The following is a 25987-nucleotide window of genomic DNA, read 5'->3' as shown; positions in this document are numbered from 1 at the left end:
GGATTAGCATTGCTGGCATTTGTGTCTTACATGGGCTGCCTTGTTAATCCTGGGTATTTTCTATTGATTTACATAGGCTGTATAGATGCTTGCTTGCAGGTGCTGATGTCTCTGACTAGTAAGAATAAAAACTATTTTGGATGCTGTGCTGATCTTGTTAAAGAACTAAAGAAGGTTTGTTTTTATTTGGTATTTCATTTCCCCCTGCTTCCATTGATGATGTGATCACAAAACAAAACACATATTTTTTCATATTGAAAATAACATAGCAGACGTGTATGTCACCTGTGACATTGTGTATCTAGGGGGGATGAATGCCTTGGGAATAGGTAATAAAATGAATTCTGTGCAATCTTTAACCAGGGAGCCCATCTCTCTGCACCTGAAGGACCTCCCATAAATTCAAATAAACACTCTGAAAGCACCAGTAAGATGAAGACTGGTGAATGCTGTTTTATAAAATAAATGTAAAAGCTGGAGCAGCTTATTAAGGGAATGTTTGCAGTGGTGATTTGTGATTTATAGGGAAGCTGCTTTTGAGAAGTTAGTGAAGAAAAATGCTGCCCATGCAGGGAAAGATGTATTGCCTAAGAGAGGAAATGCATGATGTAATTACCTTATAGCAAGGATTCACCCACTGCCCCTTTCCCTCTTCCACAGACCACAACTACAATTAGAAAAGAAATCATGTCTAAAGCATGTTGCCCAACTTGCTTTTTACAGGACTATTTCAAGCACTAATGTGGACACAATTTAATGCCCTTCAAAATAGTGTGTTTGACAATAACAATCTCAACCATTTCAAATGCATTTTAACAGCATAATATATTGTCCTTCCTGGCTAATGTGCTGTATAATACCAGCCTGATGCAAATGGTGGTTGTTGCTATTTTCCTGGCTTAAATGTGACCGTGGTTGTAGAGGCTAGGAGCACAGAAGGGGTAGAAAACATGGGAGCCAAACATGGGAAGGTTGTGGGAAATAGTTTTGTCTCTGTTTGAAGGAGTTCAGGGTAGTGACTAAGTGAGCTGGACCAGCAGGATGAGTAAGAGTCTGGAGCCATTATTAAGTTTCTTCTCCCTGTTTACTAACTGTGGCAGACACATCTGTAGAATGAGGATGCATGTTTACTGCTTGTAGGCTTAGCATCAATCTGAATTACAGATGCTGTGGAGAACAGTGGGAGAAAGACAGGAAGCCTGTCTGCTGACCAGAAGGCTTCTTGTCTTCTTACAGCTCCCCTGCTTTGTCCAGCTGTGCAGTGCTGCAGGTGCTCAGCATGAGTGTTACAGCACAGAAAAGACCCAGCTCAACCAGAACTGAAATTTCAAAAGAAGGGGAAGGAAACAAACATGCCTTTAACTAGTTTTAATAGATATGTAGTCCTTTTTCCTGCTTGTTTGATTAGACAAAACCATTTCTTTCCTCTCAGGAGTCCCTCCTCCTTACCTTTCCTTTGGTCCTCATGGGTCTGCACAGAATCTCTGTTATACTTGTGCCCTGCTTTACTTAGCTTGATACATCACCAGCTGATTTTTTTTTTTTAATCCTTCTAATTTCTGCATTATCTATTCCCAAGGCTGAAAGACATTTCTTCTTAGATTAATAGACTAAAGGAAACAAAAGTGGAATTTTTAGACAAATCGTCTTGGAAGAAAAAGCCTTAAGAAGCTGTCTGACATTCTGAAATTTTACTGGAAATTCGTTTGTGTAAAGTTGTCATATTAAAGATGCTTTAATGGTTTTGTTTTGTCTTGCCAGACATAGTCTACTGCAGAGTGAAATTCAGGATGTAAAATTCCAGAAAGATCAGGTTTTATTGTGGGAATTAATAGGAGTTTCAAAGCTGATCACGCTGTGATAAGATCTGTTAAGTCTTAACAATGGAGTGGTCACTGCTGTTCATAATGAAGCATTAAATACACTGAAACGGGGCTGTCAAAACAGTTTCTTCTAGAGATTTGTTCATTTTAAAGACTTTAAACTTAAGAAAGGACATCTTTTAAAAGACTGATCTGATAAATGATACCATTTGGACTAGGGTTATTTCTGATATAGCTTCAGTGACTTAAAGAGCTGGATTTAGTCTTTTATGCCAATTGACTCCCCTGGGTAAGCTTCGTTTCTTTACCCACCGTACATCTTGGACCAATCTGACCTGATAGCAAAAGACACATGATGTTGTTGAAAATGAAATACTGCCTTGGGGCAGAAGGATAAACTGTGTGGCCTCCTGAGGTCCTCCCAGAAATACTTTCTATAATTCTATTAGATTAAGTGAGGAAAGAAGTAGCGTGGAAAGCACAAAACAGGCTAAGTCATAAACTAGCAATTAAACTGGGAGCTGGGCTGGGCTGCAGCAGAAAACGTACAATCTATCCCAATTAAGAGCTGTATCTCAAGAGAAACTGGGAGCCTGACGCAGGTGCTGACAGCAGGGAAAACACTGCATTTCTGTTCTGGAGGCAGCAACTGCTTTCTGCTGGTGCTTATGCAGATCTGTGGGGGTCCTTACGCAACTCAAGGCTGTGCTCTGTTTTTAATAATTACTGAATCTATGATGTTCAGGTGGCAGTTGCTTACAGTTGTGGTCTCATCTGCCTGCACAAAGTTGGCAGCATTGATGGCAGATTATTTGCTAGTGGCAGGAAGACATCCCTATTATTGACACCTGCGTCATGGGACCCGTCTGTCCCTATGCATTCTCAGTCCATTCCCTATCTCATATCTGCTCCTTGATGGACATCATCCAGCTCTGCTTGCTCTTAACAAGTAATTTTCTGTCTTGCAGATGGTACTCTGCAAGAACCTAGGGCTGAGGGACTTCTTGGTCCTTCTGCAGCAAAGGTAGAGTCTTCAAGGAGCACTTCAAGGGCCATGTTGGCCTCCACAACATCTCTTTTGGCCTAGGGGCACATCATCTCTACTTCTCATGTCCTATTTCCTCCTGCTGTCATTTTGCCTGCAGAACAATGTCTTCTGTGCCGGTTGCCCTTGGCTCTGTTGACCCGGAACAACAATGCTTGGGGGAGGGAAGAAGAAGAGAGCTGCTCAGTCTTGAGCCTTTTCAAGGCTCTTTAGCTGTTGTGACTCCCTGTCGAAGTCACCTGAGAGATGGGGATGTTGTTCAGTCTAGGGTGTAATTTCCTGGCAGGAGACCACCAGCTGAGTCCTGGCAGCCTCATCTCGGCTCTTCAGAGCTTGCTGCAGTGTAACTTTGTCAGACACTGGCTGTTCTCCTTCTAACCTGGGGTTTTGGTGGGAATTTTTGGTAGGGTTTCTTTACTCCTTGGATGTCTTTTGTTCTTCCCTCATGGCTTCGCATATTTCGTCCCCTAGAGCTGTTTGTTAGGAGAAGCTTAGAATTGCTCCCTTTCCTGGTCTCTGAGATTCAATCTGGGAATGTTTAAAAGGAAAATGTGACAGACCCTACATGTCAAGCTGGGGTCAGGGATGGGGTCAGTTTGATGAGTTTCCCTCCAGCCAGATATACATCAGTTTGAGATATGTGGAGCCTGTAATCTTTCTGCACAAGAACTAAAAAATAGCCAATATGAGGGCTGCAAGTTAGGGACTGTGAAGAAAAAGGTATAAAGGCAGAAGTGATTGACTTCTGTGTCCCAGACAGGAGAAATGCAGGAACAGTAGGGGAACAGAAATATGTAGGAAATATGTAGGTCCTTATTCCTGCATGAAGAGCCCTAAGGTTTGCTGAGGCAGATTGAGAGGGTGGGATTTAAGGATAGGAAACTTAAGGCTTTTCCTGTCTTTTAGAATGCTGTGTGGAAATAAAGTAGGAGGAAAAGTAATTTTTGCATGAGCCACTGAGGGAAAATGAGGATACGGGGTAGAGCTGGGTGACCTTGCAGGTGGAAGGGCAAGTGGTAAGAATAAATAACTAAAAGGAGATTTTCAGGGCCAATCTCTCAGGGCCAAGGGCAGACAGAGGGATTCAGAGCCATGATGAGGAAGGTCACTGGTAGCCATCAGTTTAGGCTGAAGATGTAGGGCCTGCATTAGAACAAGGCAGGAAGAGTTAAAGCCTATGTGACAGCGTTGACACCGGAAATTGAAAGGGCAGTAGCAAGAATAGAGAATGATAAACCTAAGAATAGTGTGGGGAGGTAAGAACAGCAAGCTGTGATGCTGTGAGCAGCAGTGGCTGGAGACAGCATGTCCAGGTGAGACCAGAAAAAATAGAGTAGGTATGCTGAGGGCACTAACAGACTATCAGGGTGGAAGATTGTGAAGAGATGTTGGAAATTCATATTTGAGTACAGCTCTTCTGTGGGAATTTCTGAGTGGAGGGAAATAGATATCTATAATTGGTACCCACACATCTTCATAAACACATTCAAAACACAAATTAATTCCAGCACTATCTCCACTATCTCTGTTTTCCTTTGCCAAAAAGTATAATGACCTTTCTGCTTAAAACCTTTATTTATTTATTTGGGGGAGGGGGCAACAACACATACATTTATGCCTAGTTGTGATGATGCATCATGAATACATTCACGGAATGGAAAGAGAACCTACACCTCCACTTGACCAGGCAGAAATGCCCACTACAACTTGAGCATTGATATCTCACAACAGAAACTTGAGAATCAGCTCATACAGGAGAACGGATGGAAGGAATATTTTCTGTGTTGGTTTCCCTTCTCTGCTTTTGTTAATTCATTTTGATTCCTGTGAAGTGTTGATCTCTCTTAGTCTAACAGTTACGTGTGGCCATTGTCAGCCATATCTAGGACTTTGTTTCTGTGATGTTGGATGGCTTCAGTTTGAGGACTGTAAAACTGAAAGTGTTGAGATTTAGGTTACAGTTGAAGCATCAGGCATAAAATCAGCTTGTAGGCACAGCAGAACAGAGTATCTAGGAAAGATGTTTTGCAGGGTTAAGATAATGCTTTTCAGTGCTGTTGTCAGCAAAGAGAGGCTGCAATGAATATGAAAATGTTAGATGAGGAATTCTGGGGGGTTTGGAAACAGTAACAAGTATGGGTTTCTTCTAACAGGTAAATGCAGAGGAAAGGATGCTGCAAGTCTCTGGATGGAGGTATCTGGGGAGGTAGTGGAGAAGGTAAAGGAGCATTCTTGGACAATTCCATGGAACTGGATAAGAGCAGGAGGATGGTTCTGGTATGAGCAAAAGCAGACTAATGCAAACTCTGCCCTCTGGTTTCTGTCCCTTTTGAGGTGTGGGGCTATTTCCCTTCAGCAGAGTATGTCATTGCTCTTAGTGGCCCTCACAGCTAAGATTGCCAGGTTAGCTTTCCCTGTTCACTGAGATAGAAGTGATCGCTGAATGCCATCTTGGTCCACAGCTATTTTGATACCTGATTCCTCTTCCCTGTCTATGCCTCTTGCCTTTTTCCTCCCTTCTCTGCATGTGGAGGTCTTATATGTCCCCACAATTCTGCTACAACTCCCATGATACCAGCCCTCCCAATGACCTTAAGACTGCTTATTTCCTCCCATGTACTTTGCTTTCCAGGATTAGAAGCTGTGGTCAGAAAAACAGCCACTGGTCATTCTATCCACTACCACCCTCTCCTACCCCTATACTTTCCATCTGGTGCTAGGGAAGAGCTTGTGCCCTGTTCAGCTGGCTAGTTCTGGCACAAAACTGGGCTGGTATAGGAGCGAGAGGGCTGTGCCCATGTTGGATGTGTGTCTCTGTGTGGGTGAGGAGCATCTGAGGCAGGCACCCTTTCCTCCTTTTATCAGACTGCGCTCATTTATTATACCATCTGTTTTCCCAGTGCTGGAGATGATGCTGGGGATATGTGACTTGGGGCACTCAGGCAGAAACTGGCCTGCACAAGGCCAGCCATGTGTTTGCCTCCTAGCAATGCAGCGGTCAGCAGCAAATTCTTTGCTGCTGCCTCCTCTCAGTATGGGAAAGAGCAATTGTGGACCTGGGTGTGTAGGAGACACAAAGAAATAAAATGTGGCAGGGGGAGGAGGGGAAAGAGACTTTGGGGTACATGTGTATCAGCTGCAGAGAACTGAGGGGCAGACAGACAGATGAGCAGAGTTGGGGAGAAGGAAGAAGAATGGATTGAAGGGAGGGAAAAACGTAAAGAACTGTGCAGGGAGAGACAAAGAAACAGACTGGCTGGGGGGTAGCAAGAGAAAGGCTGTGAAGGAGGGAAAGACAGGAAGATTTGGCAAGGTTGTGGTGTGGAAATCAATGGATTGTCTGTGGGAGAGATATGTGTGCCAGCCAGGTACTACACTCATAGGTAAGTGACTAACTAGGGAGATGGAGATAAGTTCTGTGTGTGTGTGTGTTTATACAGGCCTGTGTAAGGGTGAGCTGAATGAATGGGAGTGAGGAAGGGGAGTCATGAGGAAAGAGAAGAGTGAAAGCAGAGCAACAAAAGATCAAGGCTAGATAGAGATGAAACCTTGCAGTGCAAACAAGAGCTGGCATCAGGCAGAGGGGAGGAAGGGATTTGTATGAAAAGGAGACTAACTGCACTCGTATGTTGGGGGCTGAGGTTTTCTTATTGGAACGTGAGAGACAACGCAGGGCAGCCATCAGAGCACAATTCCCCAATACTAAACAGAAGCATTTTTATGTATGCAGAGCTCACTGCCAGTGCACAGAGAGACCCAGTGGACCCAGGAATGTAAATGCCACTATGCTAGTGCAGACTGTTTCCTACCTGCTGAACTGCAATTTGTACCTGAGCGTTTGCAACCTGTGGACTGCCTATTTCAAGCATATGTGCTTGACTGTTAGAAGCTGTTTAAGATGGCAGCCTAGGTATTTATTTATCCACCTATCCCTTTCCTCTTGTCCTTTTCCTCACAGTGTACTCACAATAGAAAAGGAGACATGAAAAAGTAGTGTCCAGATTCACGGGGACCTTCTTGTTTCTTCTGCCTTGTTTCACAGACACCGCTTTGCTTTGCTGCCTGACTTGACCTCCCCCTCTTCCCTTTGACCATTTTCTCTTCTGTACTTTCTTCTGCTTTTTTTCATCTACTTCTTTATCTCTTCCTTCAATTTTCTGTAACTTTAAGGATTTTTATTGTCCCTATAACTCCATCCCCCTTTCTCCATGTGTTCTAGACTAGAAGCCCTGTTTCTTTCCTTCTGCTCCTTTTCTTTCTCCCCAATTCCTCCATTTCCTTTTGCCTGTGCCTGTCTGCCTGCTTTCTCTCACTCACTGTCTGTCTCTCTTGAACTGGGTTGTGAATTCTGTTGGCATCAGAGTGGGACAAACTGTAAAACCGAGGTTCCCGGAGGGCCAGATTGTGATCATTTTATTTTTGCAATGTCCTTGGATGTGTAAAGGTGTTTGTTTGAGGGGGAGGAGCAGTGCATGTGCTCCATGTGGGAGAAGAGAGAGGAGTGAAGGCCAGAACAAATGAAGCTTATAACCAATATAGGTCAGTTGCAAAGAAGAGTCCCAATGGTCTGTGAAATAGAGAAGTGTTTTGTCATTTCAGACTGGCTAATGGAGAGATGGCAAATGCATAGTTTTATCTAACACACACAGGGAAAGGGTCTTGTCGGAGAATGCAGTAGTGATGAGCATGGGAGGAGGACCAGCTCTGCACAGGGCTCATCTCCCAGCCGCCCCCATAACCCAGGGAAAAAACCTCCTTTCTCCTGCTCTGAGCTGCCTACTCCTGTGTATGTTCCCATGTCTCTGCTATGGGCTGCGTGGTGCTTCCCCGTGCCCTCTTCCAGACTTGCTCACTGTGTCAGAGAACAACAACTGAGCAAACAAATTAGAGAAGCACAGAGAACCATAATCCCACACTCTTGGAGGATGGGCTGGAGTGCTTGGTCAGCCTCTGCTGGGATCAGCTGCCAAAGAGACCCACATAGTGACAGAGAGGCATTATCAAAGCCCTGAGCATGTCTGGTGGAGCTGTATGAACCAAGTGAACTGCTGGGAATTGTTTTGCTCTGCAGAAGGCTCCTCACTTCACATGATTTGCCACCATATAAGTAAATTCTGCTTTCTGATCATTCCAGAAATTTTCAAAAGTGATCAGTAGCTGCAGTGAATGACAGAAATGCAGTGAATGACAAATACTGATGAACCCACCATTTGGCCTTAGGGGTTTTGATTTAATTTCTATTGAGAAATTTGTTGGTTTATGAGATCAAAGCTACTCTGTTAAATGACATTAAAACATCAAAACTGAAATCTAGATTTTCAGAGGTGTTTGGAGCCCCTACACCTCTCTAAATTCAATGTGAGATGCTGACTGCTTAGCACAACTGAAAATCAGGACAGTTCCTCACTGTCTAAACATGGAGTTAGAAGCCTGAATAGACTTAGGTATTTTGCTTCTTATTTTAAGGTAGTCCTTTATTCCCAAAGCAGAGAATACCACCTCATGACAATTTCTACCCATGGAGTACTCTTCTATGCATCACCATAATGCTCCAGTGTAGCATCTGACTGGCTTAATCTGATGTGTTTAACCTAGTTCCTCTGTAGGAGTTCACTTGGGGGATCCTAAACCGTTACAATGGTAATGTGAAAACAAATCCTAGGAATTCATACAATACAAGAGCTCTGTGGTTATGATGTATCAGCTGACTTGCTCTGAAATAGTGTCTTAGGTGCTTTTACACCTCATGGGATGTCTCCCTGACTATGTGAGACTAGAGAAGTAAATCCTTCTCACATTAAAATTGGTAGCCTGTTTCTGGCATCAGTGGGATATGGTTATTCTGAATTCTCTTAGAATGTCAGCTCACTGAACTCCTGAGTAGGTGCTGTGATACGTGCTACTCATCCCTCAGAGGGATGAAATAGCCTATCCTAGACACTAACCATTCTCTTGCTTTTTCTGGGATGTTCCTTCAAGTATCCTTTTAACCCTGATGTACTACTGAGCGTCAGAGAAGTTAAATGTCCAGTATTCCTGCCCCAATACCCTAAACTATCTGACAGAAAAAAAACTCGGGGTGTCCTAAAGATGAAAATTCGCATAGCTGTCTTGCATTACTACCAGACCTAGGAGAGAAAATCTGTCCATGGAGGAAGCCCCAGTGATACCTCTGTGGCTGCAGAGGTCTAGATGGCAAAAGCTCATATTAGGGCCGGATTGTGGCTTTAAATGATGATACTGAATAGATGCGGCTGCACAAGATCCTCTTGTCTGTCCCCATCTGTGCCCTTTACACTGAAAGGAAGACTGATATCACCGGATATCGATCAGTGTCAACACAAACCATCCTCACTGTACACCTCACCTTTACCTCAACATTTATCATTGCACTGATGCTTCCAAGAAGATTCTGAAAGCCTTCCGAAAAAAATAAAGCCTTTCTTTTTTTTGACTTATTCTTTGCCATTCCATGTCTACATGGAAACAGTTTTTTTTTAAATTATTATTTAAGAACCAAACCACAGCCCATGCACATTTCCTCAGTGTAGTTTCATAAAACTGTTTGTCGAGAAATGGTGACTGCTTTTAATTTGGACTTCCTGAAGTTGACCAGGAGAAACCACCCCTTCTATGAGAAATCGGGAGTGATGGTCTAATCTAGTTACAGTCAGTGGATAAATGGACAAAGGCTTTATTGGGGGCAACATAGTTATTGGTGCCCATATTTCAGGTGCAATGGGCAGCGGGACCCATTGCCTCTCTGATACATTCTGGAGACTCTTCCCTGTGTCATGGGCCCTAGAGTAGATTTTTATTACAAAACCTGTGCCAAAAACTTTTCACCAACTTTTTGTTGCCTGGAATATGCTTTCAGAGTTGGATATATGTAGATGTCAGTGGGAACTGTCTGTGTCTGGCTTTGGATATGAATGTGAACTAAGAAGAGAATTTCCATGAAGAATCTGGGGATACAGAAAAGTAGAAACAATGGCTGTATTCTTGTGAATAAGTGGGTCTCAAGCTGGATTTCTATGGTGTATGGTTAATGCAGGGGTAAGGGAATGTAGAGGCATGTATTTATTTAAATGCAAGATAGTCCAACATGAAGGTAGCCTGGGATTATAGATTAAGTGTAGAAAAATGTGTGTTCTGGAGAGGATAAATATGAGGCACAGCATCTGAGTGGGGAAGAGTGTCTTTAGTTTAGCATACTTATGTAAATACATAGGGATAGACGTGCTGGTGGGAGGGGGAATGTTCTCACAACTTATATTCTCTGCTAGTCATATTCGGTTTGTGTATGTGTGTGTGTATATATATATATCTATACATATGCATATATCCTCACTGAGAGTGCTTTACCAAATACTAGAATTCCAGCTAGAATGACTTGTTAGCAGCCTGCCCTCTGTTAGAGCTAATGGGTTGCAGGTATTGATTTTTTTCTATTTCTATTGATTAGGAGGCTGCTGTACATACAAACCTTAGCATAGAATGGAAAGAGAAAGGGAGGGAAAACAGTTCACATCCCAGCAACTCATCATGGCGGAAAATTCATCCTGGGTATCTCAGTCTTCCCCAACTATCTCTTCTGAGTAGAGAAGGAAAACATTCCTTTTTTTGCAGAAATCAACCCTCAGGGCTCATGAGAGGACACTTTTTGTTTCACAGCCATATTCAAATATACCATTCAATGGAAGAAAAGGTTGTGTAAGAAAAAGTGGAAAAGGAGTCTCACATGGAAAGAGCAGGAGCTGTAGCTTCAAGACTCAATCTGAAAGTTACCTTGGGTACCCGTAGGTACCCAATTCATTCAGAACAGCACCCAGATCCCACTAAAATCAGTGCAAACACTTTCACTTTGGTGCGCTTTATGAATACGTTCTGGATTTTTTGGTGCCTCAGTGCCTCCGCAAACTAATGAACATGTTACTTTGTAGGAGTGTTGTGAGGCCAAATGAACAGTTTGTACAAGATTTAGCTTGAAAGAGGACATAATTGGGAAACTGAGGGGCTTCTGTATGGCAGCATTAGAACCTCATACTTGGTGCCTGCCATTCCTGTCTATCACAACAAGTTTTTTAAGCACTCTCAGGACAGCACCTGCACCCATTTTGCATGGAAATCTGCTCATTTTAATTGATAGACCTCCATGTCCTATATCTCCCCTCTTCTCTAATTTCTGGTCACAGGGTTACACTAGAGATGACTTTGCTGTGGTATTGAATGTCTGATGTTTAAACTGTGTTGTTGATCTTCAACATGAACCTGAAGATAAGAAGAGAGGACCAGTGAGGTTTTTTCCATCTGCATTTATCTCCCTATGTCTATCATCTCCATCTCTAGCTCCTTCACCTGCGATTCTCTGGCAAAACCCACACATTTTCTTTCCATGCCTTGCTGGCTTGTTGAACTGGTCTAAGAAAACCAGCATGCAGATATGATGTGAATAATGTTTCTTAAGTGCTTTGGGAACCTCATCTTTGGATGTCAGTGATGACTGCTCTGATCACCCCATCTGCTTTTCTAACAGTACAGATATGTGACTTCTTTCTTCTCCAGTGAAATAGCTTACATTTTAATTCTCTTTACACACCATATCTCATTTCTCTCTTCTCTGCCCCATTGGCTTCTAGTTCCATGATCATCACCCTAACCCCAGTTTGTTTTTCCTAACATCTCCTCTGCTGGTGCATTTCCCTATTAACACCTCTGCTCATCCTGCAAATGCAGCTGCATCAACTCTGTCTCTTTTACATCTCATTACAACAGCTCTTTCTCAGCTGGCCTCCCCAGGATGAAGATTCCTAGATCCAATTTTTATACACTATCACTGTTTGATTTTATCCTATCTGCCAAAGAGCTCCACTGCAGCACTCAATCCACAAACACTATTCAGTCTCATTACCATCCCATGGAGTTGCTTCCGACTTTGTGCCCTTCATCTCGCTTCCTGCATCTTTCTCGTGCCCCGTTTTTTCCTACAGCACTGCCCCTTCTCTCCACAAATAGCAGCACTCTTGGTTTGCCATTGGAAGCAGACTTCCTGTGGCTCCCTGTCTCATCAGCTTCTCATTTCAAGTAATTTAAAATGTAATTTAAAATCTCTCTATTTCCTCCAGACTATTAATTTCTCTCTCCTTACTCTTCTATAGATGTCATTCTGTGTTGCACTATTCAGAAGATACAACTGTTGTAAAAATCTGCCACAGTGGTTTTATTCTGTATTCTTGTTTTGTGTTATCATTTTTAATGATTCTTTATACGAAAGACAAAATCTCAGCACAGCATCTAACCTCAGCACAAGCAGTCACACAGGACAGTCTGGCATTTGCATTGCCTTTGTTCCATTCTTCTCCTGTGGCATTTAGAACGGTAGAGGGATTATTGTGAATGGTCTAAGAGTATATAAGTAGGGTAGCAGGAAGAGAATTATTTCTGGAAATTGCGAAGTGTGAGGCAGGAAGCCATGTTTAGTTCTGATCCTGAGATGTACTGAGCTCTCATAGGTCTGACTCCTCTTAGCCAGAGATTATAGAAATTGCCACCCTGGAAATGTGGCCTTCTTATACTGGCAATTTCTTTGGGGAGAACATGCTCTTCTCTTGTTGCTTGTTGTTCTCTTGTAGTGTAATACACTAGTTGAGAGTGCAGAGTAACTGAGGATCCAACCTTCCTTGGAAGTATGAGGTCCAGATTTCCAGAGTGGTTTTCTTGTCCACACATGATATATTTGTGCCTGATGGATTTAAGTGCAAGAATAGCCAAATGAAGATTTTTGTTCTTCAGAATCTTTCAGACTCCTGGCCCAGACTTTCTATCTTCCTTTGAAGAATGAGGTTTGAATACTGGGGTGGGGTTGGAAAGGAACAACCACTAACACAGAAAGAAAATGCTCAGCGTCCCAAGAATTATTTATTCTTCCCTTATGCCTTCCCTCTTCAAGGCCCCTTCCTTCTTTTAGGCAAAATATAAAGGGAGGAGAGGTCCTTGAGGGATCTTCCCTAGCTTTCCCAGCTAAGAGCCTCATGGAGCCTCCTCAACACAGGCCATCCCTGTAAAGCCAAAATCTGCCACCAGCTTAGGGGTGTTCTCCACATCTCTCTGCCTCACAAATTCCTTTGCACCAAGGACAACAGTTCAAAGAGCCTGTCCACAAATTACCATCCTCCACATTCTTGCAGCAGGCTGTACTCAGAGTACGAAAACTGCAGAGTGCAATACGCACCTGCCCCCTTGTTCATCCCCAGCTGTTCAGCAGCTCCAAGGGTACAGAAAGAGACCCCCCAGTTCCAATGGCAGAGAGCAAGGCTAGGATTCCCCCAAATGAACTAGATACTGTGTTCATCCACAAAAAAATATTTCAGTAGCCTCAACCTGCACTGTCTTCTACCACCTCTCCCTTTTTCTGCCTTCCACGGGGCCTTTTCTACCTGGTGGTGGCAATTTGCATATGGCTGATGCCAGACACCAAGAGTACTTGCTGGTAAACAGCTCTGCCTCAGTCTCAGCTATGAGGGCATCCTGGAATGTGTCCTCCAAATGGGGGAGATGATCAAGGGTCTGTAGAGCAGCCAGCCCTACAGCCCCCTTGCTGCTTGCTATAGAGCCCTTCATGTTCATGAGTCCTGGGACAGACTGTCCTGGAAGGGCACTCCCAGTCTGCACCCAGAGAGGGAGCAGGGAGAAGTGATCACTGGAGTTATGAAATTGCAGCACAGCTGAAGCCCTCCAACTGGTTCAACTTCCCAGCACCCCCTTCCCCCAGCACGGCTCCCCCGCATAGAACAGCAGTGAACCTAAAGCAGATCTTCTGGTCTCATTTTTTACTGAACAATGAATCTGATCAGAGAGAAACAAAATCGGTAGCATCAAGAATTAGATTATTTCTTTTCTTCATGATTGTTGCATTAATGAGCAGCTACATGTATAGAACCAGGAGGTGACTAATGTAATTAACCTGGTGTAATGATACTGCTGAGGAAAAGAGAGAGGATTATGACATACTTAGATGTCAGTATTGCACAATTTTTTATGTGTTCCCTGTACTATCAGGTTGTGTCTGACACAGAAAACTTGAGCAGTGATAGATTTCAGTCTGCATCCATTCAGCTCATGCTTCTTTCTGTGTAAAATGAGGATGTGAAAGGTGGATTGCTTTCCCAGGGTTGAGGGGGTGGAGGTATTCAATTTTGGTGGTTCCTTCCCTCAACAAAATGATACTAATTATCATAAATCGTCCTTTCTCATGAAGAATCTTCCCAAAATGTCTGCTTCTTGGAGCAGGCATTGGGATTTCACCGAAATCCCTAATGACAAAGTAAGAACACAGGGATCCACACAACACTGGTCAGGGGGAGGCAGAGGGACAGAAAACGAGCAACACCAAGACATATGCAACTTGCAGCAAAGCCGAGAGAAGAGCGAAGAGCAAGCACTTAAAAATCATAACAACGGCAATAAGAGCAGAAATACATGCTTATTTTTAAGTTACCCTTCCACGTTACATTTCACCCGCCTCCTGGGGAGAGAAACGGCTGACTGAAGTTTTGTGCGGGTCTAACTGCGGCGTGCGGGTCGCACTCGCAGCTCCGGGCACCTACGGCGGGGACGCGAAGGAAGCTGAGCTGGGGGGCGGCGGTGGTGGAGGGGGGGGAAGGCGGTAAGGGAGGGAGAGCCCCAGCGCCGTCTTCCCCTGGGCTCCGCGGCGGCCCCGGGGGAACGACCCTTGCCGGTGCCGGCAGCGGCGGGCGAGGCGCAGGGCGGGGGCAGGCTGCCCCCCCGCCCCTCGCTGCCTGCCTGCTGCCTGTGCCTGCCCGCGCAGAGCGGAGCGGGGCGGAGGAGGAGGGCGGCTGCCGCCCGCGGATGCTGGGGCGCGGGCGGCGCGGGCAGGGCGGGCGGCGCGGGCAGGGAGCTGTCCTTCAGCACCGCGGGCCGCGGAGCGCTCCTCCCGCACCGCCGCCCGGGGAGCTGTCCTGCAGCACCGCCGGCCAGCGCCGACACCGACACCGACACCGACACCGCCGCCGCCGCCGCCGCCTCCGCCGCCGCCGCGGGGGAGCCGTCCAGCGCCGCGCCGCCAACGCCGCCAACGCCGGCTTGATGCAGTAGCGGGGCCCGGGAGTCGCCGGGGGCCGCCGCGGGGCAGGGGGTGCCGCAGCCGGGCTCCGCTCCGCGCCCCCCGCCCGGGAGGGGCGCCGCGCCTGTCCCCCTCCTCCCCCTCCCCAACCCCCCCCCCCCCTCCAGGAGCCCCCCTCTCTCCTCGCCCACCTCCGCCGGGAGCGAGCGCCGCGGCTGTGCGGAAAAGCCATGGGAGGCAAGACCTCGGCACCTGTTCAGCTGAAATCAAGGGCTTACAGTATACTGGGCACTCTGGCTTGGTGGTAGGAGCGAGCAAAAGGAAGGAGAAGCAAGCAAGAAAAAGTGAGAGAGGATTGGAGCGACTGCCGCTGCCGGGAAAAAAAAAAAAAATAAAAACCCAAGGAAGATAACTGGGAAGGAAAAGGATTTTCATGGCGCAGGCTGCAGAGCTAAGCAAGAAGACTGAAGGTTGCATCTCTGCTCTTACAGTCTCTAACTGTCTAGGTCCAGATAATGAGAGATTGTGTTGAGGATGCTGCTGCTGCTCCCCTGTTCACTGTGGAAGCCATCTCCAAATTAGCCATTACATATGGAAACTGGAGACCAGAATTTTAGAAAAAGGGATTAAGGCGTCTCATTTTGGGGGGGGTTCTCTCTTTATTTGTTTGGTTTTTCTTGGTTCTTTTCTCTCTTTTTTTTTTTCTTTTTCCTTTTTTTATATTTCAACCAGAACGTTTCCGATTTAAAAGGCAAGCCTCTTCCCGTGTGGTCTTTCTAATTTACACTCTTTTCCGTGGGCTTTCTTACCTCCCTTTTTTGATATCTATCTCTCTCTATACCCATTATATTATTAGTCGGAATTATTATTCTTTTTATTTTATTAAACACACACACCCCAAGAATCAGAAGGCGGTTGGGTATTTGTATAATGAAGAATTATGGGGCTCTTTGACAGAGGTGTTCAGATGCTTTTAACCACCGTTGGTGCTTTCGCTGCCTTCAGCCTGATGACCATAGCTGTGGGGACCGACTACTGGCTTTACTCCAGAGGGGTTTGCAAGACTAAAACTGTCAGTGAGAACGAAACCAGCAAAAAGAACGAGGAAGTCATGACCCATTCTGGATTATGGAGAACCTGCTGCCTGGAAGGTATTTGATTCTGGACCTCCACACCCCCCCCCCCCCCCCCACCCCTTCCTCTCCCACCACCCCACGTTTCTCCCTCCTCCCCCCAATAAATCCCTCCACGTTCCACCATTTTCTCACTTCATTCCTTTCACGGTGGATTGAGAGTGGTGGGCTCAGTTACTCAGAGCACGGAGGCAAGAAGACAGGCAAAACATTCACTGTTCTGCTCCCTTCTCCCTTCTTTTTTCCCACCCTCCCCCCTCCCACCTTCCCCAAAAATTCACTTCCTCCCTCCAACTGGAATAATGTGTGTGTTACAAAACCACCGAGAGATCCTTTCAAAATGCAACTGTGCAGTCTGCCTGTCTTCTGCTTGTTTGTATTGCCTGGGTAAGCAATGCCAAAATGCTGTGTTACTGCTGTGCTCCGGCTGCAACCAGAGAGTGAAATAATTGCTCTCCTTTCAAATGGCTTATTTGCAAAGACAAGACTGTGAGTGAGGGGCAATGTGGGGAGGAGGTGATTGCAAAGCACTTTGGATGCAATTTAATTCACTTTAGGAAGGAAAAAGAGAGAAAGGGAAGCAACCGTGTCATATCCAAAATGTCTCATACAGAACGATACCAGTCATCTCAAACAGAGTTCAGAGCATTTTGTAATGTCTGTAGGCAATCACATCTCACTGGGCTGGATGCAGAGGGGTCTAGTTGGCAGCTGATTGGTTTGGTTTGGGGCTGGGATTTTTCCCCAGTTTGTTTGTTGTTGGGAGGGGGGTTTTGTTTGGGGTTGGTTTTGGGGTTTGGTTTGGGTATTTTTAGGGTTTATGGTAAAGGCTTAAAATAAACAAGTCTCTGAATGGAGAAATCAGCTGAAGCCTGATGTGGTGAAACTGAACAGCAACTCAGTGACATGTCTGATGACAGAAGAGACACCACTGCAGCCAACTTCTGGAATCAGATGTTCTAAAGGGAGAGGGAAAGAAAAGAGGGGCCAGTGATTCGCTTTTAAATATGTGTTGCTGAGTACTGCTATTGGCGTACGTGTGGGCTGGGGAGGTGGTCTTCAGCCTGTGCTGGAGGGAGAGGGGCAACTGATGTAAGTGCGTGGTTTATGTTACACACGTAGTGAGGAGAGAGTGAGAGAACAGGAGCGCACATTACAGCCCATTGTGAAAGCCCTGCTTGTGAATCAGCTCCCAGCTGGACAGTGGGCTGCCAGGGGTTCATGGACATCCAGGGATAAGATCAGTGTCTGCCGGTGTCCACAGGAGCTGGGTGTGCCTGGAGCTCCCTGTCAGGAGAGAACGGCAAGTGGGTACCGCAGAACTGATTTTCTTAACCCGGCACTGGGAGATGGAAGGCAGGGGGAAGAGGGAAATAAACTATGTATGTTTTGATGTCTCTCACCAAAGAAAGCTAAAGCTGCTGCTTGGAAATGGTTGTGTCCAGGAAGAAGCGTGAATTTCCCCCCCGTTCTTGGTGCAAATGGTTGAGTGATGGCTGGACATGTTTTGAATAGCTAAGTGACTTCATTGAGCGATGGTCTATTTGACGCATACTGCATTTAGTGCCCTTTGTCAACCCAAACTGCTGCCTTTTAACATATCCTGCAGAGGAGCTCTATGCTGAATACTATATGCTGTATCCACGCCAGAAAATCAATAGCAGTAAATTAATGGGGGATGTTTTAAACACACTTGCTCACACACATGCACAGATTTCCTGCAAATAGATAAATACATAGATGTATATATTAATAAAAAATGAAAAGCCTTTCACACAGATATTCATTACAATCAGGGAAGGAGACATCTCCTTAATTAAAAATTAATGAGAGAGAGAAGGAAAAAAAAAAAAAAGCCAAATGCAAAGCCATGCAGGGAAGAGAGGCTGCGGGGATGAACTCCCTTCCTGAGCCATGTCCCCGAGCTGGAGGGCGGAGGGAGGCTGGGGTGGAGATAGAAGGTATGAGGACCCCAGCCAGGAGAGGCAGAGAATTCAGATCATGTCTATCTGCCCACAGAGCCGTACCCAGAGGGACGCGGTCTGAGGGGGAGGAGGAAGGGGCGGGTGAGGTTTGTCAGATTGGAGGAGCTCGGGGCTCCTTCTCCTTTACATCTGACAGGACCCCACAGGCACTGTTGAGAAGTGGCTTGCATGGCAAAGGAATGTGCCAGGATGCTTCCAATTAAAAGCTTTGAAGTGGCCCCAGCCCCCACAATGTTGTGCTGCCAGCCCAGGTCCCCTGCACTCCCTGCTGATGCTCTCCAGCGGGCTGAAACCATAGCCCTGCATGAACGGTGTGAAATTCAGCCTGAGCACAACCCTCATTGCCCTGGCAGGGTGCTCTCACTCACCCCACACACATGAGGGTTGGGCTGGCCCAATGCCCCAGCCCCTGAACACTGGGCAGCAGCAGCAGCAGCAAGTGGAGTAGGAGGGTGCAATGCACCACAGGGGAGCTGAGTCCAGCTCTGAGTCCCTCACCTGAGGGCACAGGTTCCACTAAAACTTGGATAAAGACTTGGTTGCAAGAGCATCTCAGCAGAGGGCAAAACATGAGCACACAATGAGCAGGGCCTGACCATGGGTTTGCCTTGTGAGGTGGCACAGCATAGGTTTGGAACTGCCTCTGCTGGGATGCTTGGCTTCCCAAAGCCCCACAGCCTGCATGGGGTGGTGGCTGGCACTCCCTTGGTCCCAGGACAGCACAGCCAAATATCCCCACCAGCCCTTGGATGGCAGGGCTCTTACTGTCATGTCTGATCAACTTAGTGGGGGGTTATCTTCTTTCTTGTCAAAAGGAATCAGAAGGGTGTCCCTGGTTGATTCCCTCTCCTTGGTGAAAGCTTCCTGCTGGTGAGCCGGAGAGAGAAGGATGCAGCAAAGGCTCCTTTCCCCAAGATACATAGAGTGGGGAGATTTGTGGTGGGAAGGGCTTACAGGAAGCTTTGAAAAAGGACAAAAACCTTGGATCTGTGCACAGTCTGCCCACGGTGTGGCAGAGGCACCTGACAAAAGATGTAGGGCAGATACTCTTCTGCCTGGAGGAGATGTCAGGGCAGGTCTATAGGGCGAGGGGAGGTAGGGAAGAGGAGGGCAGGAGGCTTTGTAACAAGAAAATAATCAAAGAAGGTGTTCAAACTGCCATCTGCTACTGGTAGGAAGCCTCTGATAATGTTGCCTTCATTTCTGGAAGCATGGAGGAATGCTGGCATTAGTCAACACTGTAGGCTCTCAGAGATGGTGGACACCATCAAGTTCATGTTCAAGTTATCGTGCTAAATTGTCTTTTCTCTTCTTGGCCAAGATATCCAGTAGCAAAAATGGATGTGAGCAATTATCTTGGGCTGTATGCACAGATACATTGTGGTCAGAATTGCAAGCCCCTCTTGGAGAACTTGGTCTCCGGGGTTTCAATTTTTGTGTTTCCCTCTCTTCAGTAATTCTATTCCCTACAGTGGACTTTCAGTCAGCATTTTCAGATCTTTGTATTGCTTCTAAGAAGAGTCATTTGGGAAGTCCCTCCTCTATTGGGATTTCCTTCCCCTCTTTCTTGTGTCCTACAGTGAGCCCCTGCTCCATGGTGGGACTCAAGCAGACAGTGGTGTTAGTTCATGTTGCTGCAGATCATGCTTCCGATTTTTTCCCTAATCTTCCTCCAGTTGATTTTCTTGCAGACTTTGAGGTTGCCCAAATATGTCTCTGGGCCATTCAAAAGTCTCTGCCCTTCAAGAAAAATGTTTTTTCTCAGACCCTTAGCTGTATAGACACAAAACACACAAACACTGGACAATTGAGATCTGCAAGCTCATGCCCCACATGGATGCTGCACCTCTTACAACTTTGAAATGGCTGCGGATCTTCCAGCCTAATTCCTTCTTGGCACTGAGTGTTTTAAAAACACTTTTTATTATGAGTGATGCCTTGTCTAATTCTTTCATTAGCTCCTGTAGATCTCCTACAAGATCTCAAAAAGTGAGGGACAATGCCTTATCAGGGTCTTATGAAGCAAGCAAATGGAATGTGTTTTATATCTGTAGGTTATTGGTTTTGTCATGTTGTCATTATTATTAAGAAACAGATAGGTCTGGGAGGCTTTTATACTGAGAAGGCGGGAGAGAAGAGTCCAGGGCAGGCAGGCATGAGTGATGCACATGGGGTTAGACATCCCTGTAGATCTGACTGGTGTGAAGGCAAGTAATTGAATGGATGTTGGTGGAGAAAATAATTCCTGCCTAGAGACCCTTCCCAAGGAGAAATAATGAGCTGATCTGTTCCCTTTCCAGCTTGTTATATCTGAACAGTGCATGAAAACTAAGTGCAGATTCAGTGTTTGCAAAAATGAAGAGCTGACAGCAAAGTGAGGCAGGGCACAGGCAGTGGACAAGCTTCTGCCAGACAATTCTGGCGCTGCGTTGCTTCCTCTCACTGCCTTCCCCCACTGCTGTTTGTTCCTGGTGCACCTCTTTCCTTTCACATCCATTTTATGTGTAGGTTTTCTCCCTGTTTTCCCTCTTACCTTTCATGATTTTATTTCTTTCAGCGGTTGTTTCTGTCAGTGTCCCTAGTTTTGCTCTGCAGAATTGCCTGCCGTCCTACTTCCAAGGATCCACAAATCTACAAAGGGTCCTTTCCTTTCATCCTTGCTGACCTAATCCAGGGCCTTTTCTGAAAATTCAGTGGTTGTAGCAGTAGATTAAATCAGGGTCTCCACGTCTTCACAGTTCAGGACCAGGAGCATGCTAGCCCCGCCATGAGATGCAGCAGGAAGAAATGACCAGGCACAGAGATGATTGCTGCTGGCATTGCATCTGCTGGGGAAAAAAAGGATTCAGAGCTGGACAGGCCTTGGGTGAAGAAGAAGGCAAAGGATTTTAAAAAGTGGGGTGGCAGATGGTGAGGAAGAATTACTCAGGATCTCAGACTTGGGTGGGTTTGGTTCTCCTCTCAGCTTAAATTCACACCTGACTGAAGTCACAGAGAAGGCAAGGGTTTGAGGGGCTGAGACCTGCAAGCTCAGCTCCTTTGTAAGATCTGACAAGGAAATGCTGTTCCTCACTAGTCAATTGCTAGAACAGACTTCTAAATTGCTTTTAAATTATGAATCTTCCTGCTGACAGAGAAAGAGGAATGGGTTAATACTGTCCTGAAATGCACCAGAAATTGCCTTGCTGAAAAGAGTGAGAGTGAAATGCAGTGGGAGGGACATGGAGGTGCAGTGTGGCAGCAGTAATGTATAAAGAAATTACACAGAGATAGAACAAATGTCTCTTTGCCAGGGAGACCAGGAGCTATTCCTATCTAATGTTTCCCTTTTAACCCATCCCTTTCCCCACGCAGCCCTCTGAGCCCCCGTCTCACTCGGTTGCGGTTTGGTGCGATCTAAGCAAGAGTTTTGGGGGAGGAGAACCACTGAGGTTTGACAGCAGGATCTCCATATTTATTTAATTTAAAAGCAGTAGCGAGGAGGTTGCCGGGGGGAGCAGGGAACATTTCAGGCTCTCAGATGGCTCTGCCCCCTGCCCCTGTTTTAAGAGCAGATTCCCAATCAAGCATACCCGGTTTATCCCAGGGGGAGCCCTCGCTGCTCCATTCTGCGCTGCTTCTCCCTTCCATATCACACTCATTGTTAGGGGATGTGCTGCTGCCTTCCTTGCACGGGCACGAAACCTGCCCCCTTGCAGGGGGCTCTCAAGGAGGGAAGGGGGCTGCTGCCAGGGGAATGGGTTACAGCAGGGCTCTTGCTCCATGTCCTCCCCCCTCAGCCCCCAGTCCAAGGCAGCAGCCATCCAGCAGGGGAAACACAGAGCGCAGAACTGCTTAGGCATACGCAGAACGTAATGTAAATACGATACTCCTAAAAGTTATTTTTCCCTTGTGTGTATGACCCCAGCTTTTCCCTCACCCTCCATCTTTGACTCATTCTATCCATCTCCATTTTAATTTGTTCTCGTTTCCCTCCCTTGTTTTTCCTCTTTATTTTTCCCTTTCATCTTTATGTCTCTTCTGTGCTTTCTCTCAAAAGCATCCTCTCCTTCATTATTTCTCCCTGTTTGTCTCCAAGTTCTCTGAGACCCATCCCCCTTGCTCTTTCCTCTGTTCTATTATCTTCTCCTTGCTCCTCTCCGTCCCCTTCACTCCTGCTGCCACATTTCTCTATCTTTCCTCTTCTCCCTGCCATAATTTCCCCCTGCCTTTACCCCACCTTACATATAGTCATTCCCTCCAGCTAAAGGATCCAATTCTTTTGGAGCTGTGCTGCCTGTATGCTCTAAATAAGCACTTTCCCAGCCTCTTTCTGGCTGTCCCCCTCCTCATTCCTCCAGCCAGTGCCCCCTCCTCAAAGCCATGTATGACACCAGTTGCTGTCTCCCCTTACCAGCAGCCCAGCTACCTCTGAGGGGGCTGAGACCCGAGCTCCTCCCTCTGCTCCCTTCATTGCTCACTGCCTGTGGTCAAGCCAACCTCCCTCCACTTTGCTGCCTCCAACCTCCCATGGCCGGAGGGCTCACTGGCAGCTCAGCTGATGAGCTGGCTCATCTGCGTGCAGCCAGCAACTGGGCTGGAAGGAGCTCATGGCAGCCCTAAATGCCCTCCCTGGCAACCCTCAGACATGGATCAGACCGGGATCCAAATGGAAAATAAGGGTCTCGAGCCATAACCCTGGGGTAGTTGTTGTGCACTACAGTAAAGGATCCCTGGCTGTCAGGGAGAAGAGTCTCAGCGAGCAGTAGTCCTTTTGAACTGTTTTTAGGGGAACAATTTTCTCTGAGATTCTCAGGAATCCCTAAGGTGAGGAGGTTGAATGGCGCTGGGGGCTCCAAGCCTCATGGTTGCCTGAATGAACTTCAGTGAGGAGGGGCAGAGGGTATCACTGGCTGGTGAGGAAAGGGGGATTGTGTAGCATGCAGGGCTGTGCATGAACCATGATGAATCACTGGGTGCCAGAAACAGGGCTGGTGCTGTTAATGGCTCTGCTGTCTATCGCAGCACATGGCTGCAGACAGAAAACCCACCACCTGCAAGTCCCCAAGCATAAGGAGTGAAGCAAAGGGGATAGCAGAGAGTGCAGAAACAAGGGCCATCCAAGAGTGGGATGCTGCAAAGTCAGAATAGGGTTCACAAAAGATGGACAGGGACAAGGAAGAGTAGGAAACACTGTGTATGAAGGCTAGGTATGTTTGCCTGGAAAAGGAGGTGAATGAGAGGGAAAGTGATTGGATTGTGTTGAATAATGAATGGGCTAGAGAAGGTGGATCAGTAGCTCTTGATTTCCCCATTTTGTAACACACAGACAAGAGGACCTGACATGAGTCACGGGAGACCCAGTTAAAGCTTTCTCATTTGATGCATATCAGGGCTGTGGAGCTCATTGCCACTGGAGCTCTCATGGCCAAGATTTTAACAGCATTTAGCAAGCAAGTGGGCATTTACGACAGAGTTCACGAAAATTAAGCATCCTCTTAATGGATGTGAACAGCATTTTGGGTGTTTTGTAATTCAGCAATTAAGCCAGTCGCCATAAAAACTAGGATAACATTTCACAAGGGCAGTCTATCCCCTATCTGACTGCCATGTGGTTCTTGCCTCTTCCCTGAAACATTTGTCAGGGATTAAACAGAGCTCAGATTTACTTAGTCTGGCATTTCTTTTGTTTCTAGATGCTATGCTGTGCAGTTGCAGTGTAAGATGCAAACTAGGCCTGCATTTCTGCTGCTGTCAACGACTGCCCTAATTTGACAAATTAACAGTGAGTTTAGGTATTTCTATCATATTTTGCTAGGAAGGATCTGGGATAGAGAGCAATTAAGAGCGTATGGAATTAAGTGGAGTCCTTTTTCTTCACACCCCAGGGTATAAAGCAAGTAGTTGGCAATGAAGGTGCTATATATGTGCAAAGAATTATTATTGTTGAAGTCCCTGCTTCCCAGAAAGCAATAGGCTTTGGGTCTCTTTGATGCTATCACGACTAAATTAAAAACGAGGTTGTCTCTTTTCTCTTGTATCTGTGGAAATGATTACTGCACTGGCATCTGATGACGTGCAATACTGTAGTGTTTCTGTACACAGGAGATGGAGGCCCAATTCTCCCCTTGTTTGTTCTGATGTAACCTCGGTGACTCGGATGGAGCCACTCTGCTTATGCTGCCCGTGTAGGCAAGGGGAGAGTGAGGCTGAGGAAGGGCTGTGCATGCTTTAAACATCCATGTCCCCAAGGTCACCGCGTGTCCCCACTCGGCCAGTGGCATGCCCAACAAACCAGGGGCTAAATTCACTTCTAGTGTGAGTGAGTGCAACAGCCACAAAGGTAATGAGATTCTGCATTTATTTATGCCAGCTGTTCACCAAGTTCAGCAATTCCTTTTTTTATTATTCCCATTTTCACCATCTTTCACTCCCATTAAAAAAAATTCAACTTGGCTGCTCTTCCTGTGGGGCAAAAATTCTCATACAGATTCCTCACCTTGGATGGGTGAGTGTGTGTAAAATGGCAGCAGAGGTGACTATGAACTTGCTGGCATTCACCTTTCTCTTTCTCTTCTTTCTGCATTTCTACCTTTATCTGCATCTCTCTTTTTTATTGACAGCTTTCTGTCTCCCAGACCCATTTATTCTCCTTGTGTTACAGAAAAGCTCTCCCATAAAATTCCAAACTGCTCAATCAGAGTTTTCATACCAAGCCTTGCAGGATAGGTGAAATCCACTTCTGTTTCTGTGGCACAGGCGACTCAAGTATTTATACTAGCTTCCTATCAAATCTATAACTCCTCAGAGGAGCATATGGACTTTATCCTGCAGTTCCTATTCCCCTAGAGCATATACTCCTATCCTCTAGCTGTGAAAAACAGAAAATGAGGATGGTATACAAAAACTTGAGAATGTAATGCCATCCTATTCATGGGTAGGGATTTTTCTGATGTGTGTTTTTGCTAGAAGCAAACACCTATAAATTTCTGATTTAGCTTGTTGTATAAAGAATACATTCTGTCAAATAAAGAATAACACTATCCACCTCCGTTCCTTGGATTTTCTATCCCTTTCTGATTTTTTTCTTCCTATTTCTCAGTTTTCATTCTCCTTCTGAACATGACTTTTTTTTTAGTGCTGGTTTTATTTTTCTCCTCCCACTCCTTCATAACAACATTTCATTCTTAAATTTGCTATCACTCAGAGAACTTCTCTCTTTCTTCAGGTCTTGTTTATATCACCAGTGTAGCTGCAGTGAGATGGATCATGCTTGAACACTGAATATTTCCCAGGTTTATGGTTGTGTTCATTCAGTATCACAGATCACTGTGAATCAAATGACTTTTCATCCAACCCTATTTGCTGACTTCTGCAACCTTACTGTGACCTGTCCATTATAAACAATGGACAAGCTCTTCTTCCTGGAGCATTATCTCCTCCTAAGGATGTTGCATGATATTTTTCTTTCTTAGTTCAATTTTTTTCACCCTTGGTTTCCATTTTTCTTCATTTTCTTCATCATTCTTCTTCAAAATTCACTGTTTCTTAATCTCTTCCCTTTTTCTCCACATCATCTCGCATGTCTGCATTTTTCTCACGCAGTCCTAACCCCTGATGATGTTTCTGCTCTTCCTTTACATTTCTAGCCCATAGCCCTCCTGGGTAGGAACTAGTCCCCTTGATCCCACCCCTTTCAGCCTCTTTGGAGAGGCGGTGGAAAAGGATTCACAACTAAATCCGTTCAAATATGCACGTGTGCACATGTGCATCTCCTTTCAGATACGATTGGTATGAAAGATTGGTGGTCGAGATGAAGTGGTTTGATTTTGACTTTTGCCTTTCAGACAGCCATGAGGAGTCATTCCCAAATGTAGATGCCCCCCAGAACTGCCTTCAGAGTACAGGGTCTCAAGGGACCAATCATCAAGAATTTCTGC

General features: G+C 45.8%; 1 protein-coding gene across 1 annotated transcript in view; it reads left to right on the top strand.

Annotated features, from left to right (window-relative positions):
• Positions 1–15890: 15890 nt before the first annotated feature.
• The window catches only part of LOC131573214 (voltage-dependent calcium channel gamma-2 subunit), a 50962-nt gene continuing 40865 nt past the window's right edge, over positions 15891–25987 (top strand). The window contains exon 1 of the mRNA XM_058826943.1: positions 15891–16101. Within this exon, the coding sequence (XP_058682926.1) occupies positions 15891–16101 (211 nt within the window). The remainder of the gene's footprint in view (positions 16102–25987) is intronic.

The sequence above is a fragment of the Poecile atricapillus genome, chromosome Z, assembly GCF_030490865.1.
Source record: "Poecile atricapillus isolate bPoeAtr1 chromosome Z, bPoeAtr1.hap1, whole genome shotgun sequence".
In the NCBI taxonomy this organism is placed as follows: Eukaryota; Metazoa; Chordata; class Aves; order Passeriformes; family Paridae; genus Poecile; species Poecile atricapillus.
This window is presented reverse-complemented; position numbering and strand designations above follow the sequence as displayed.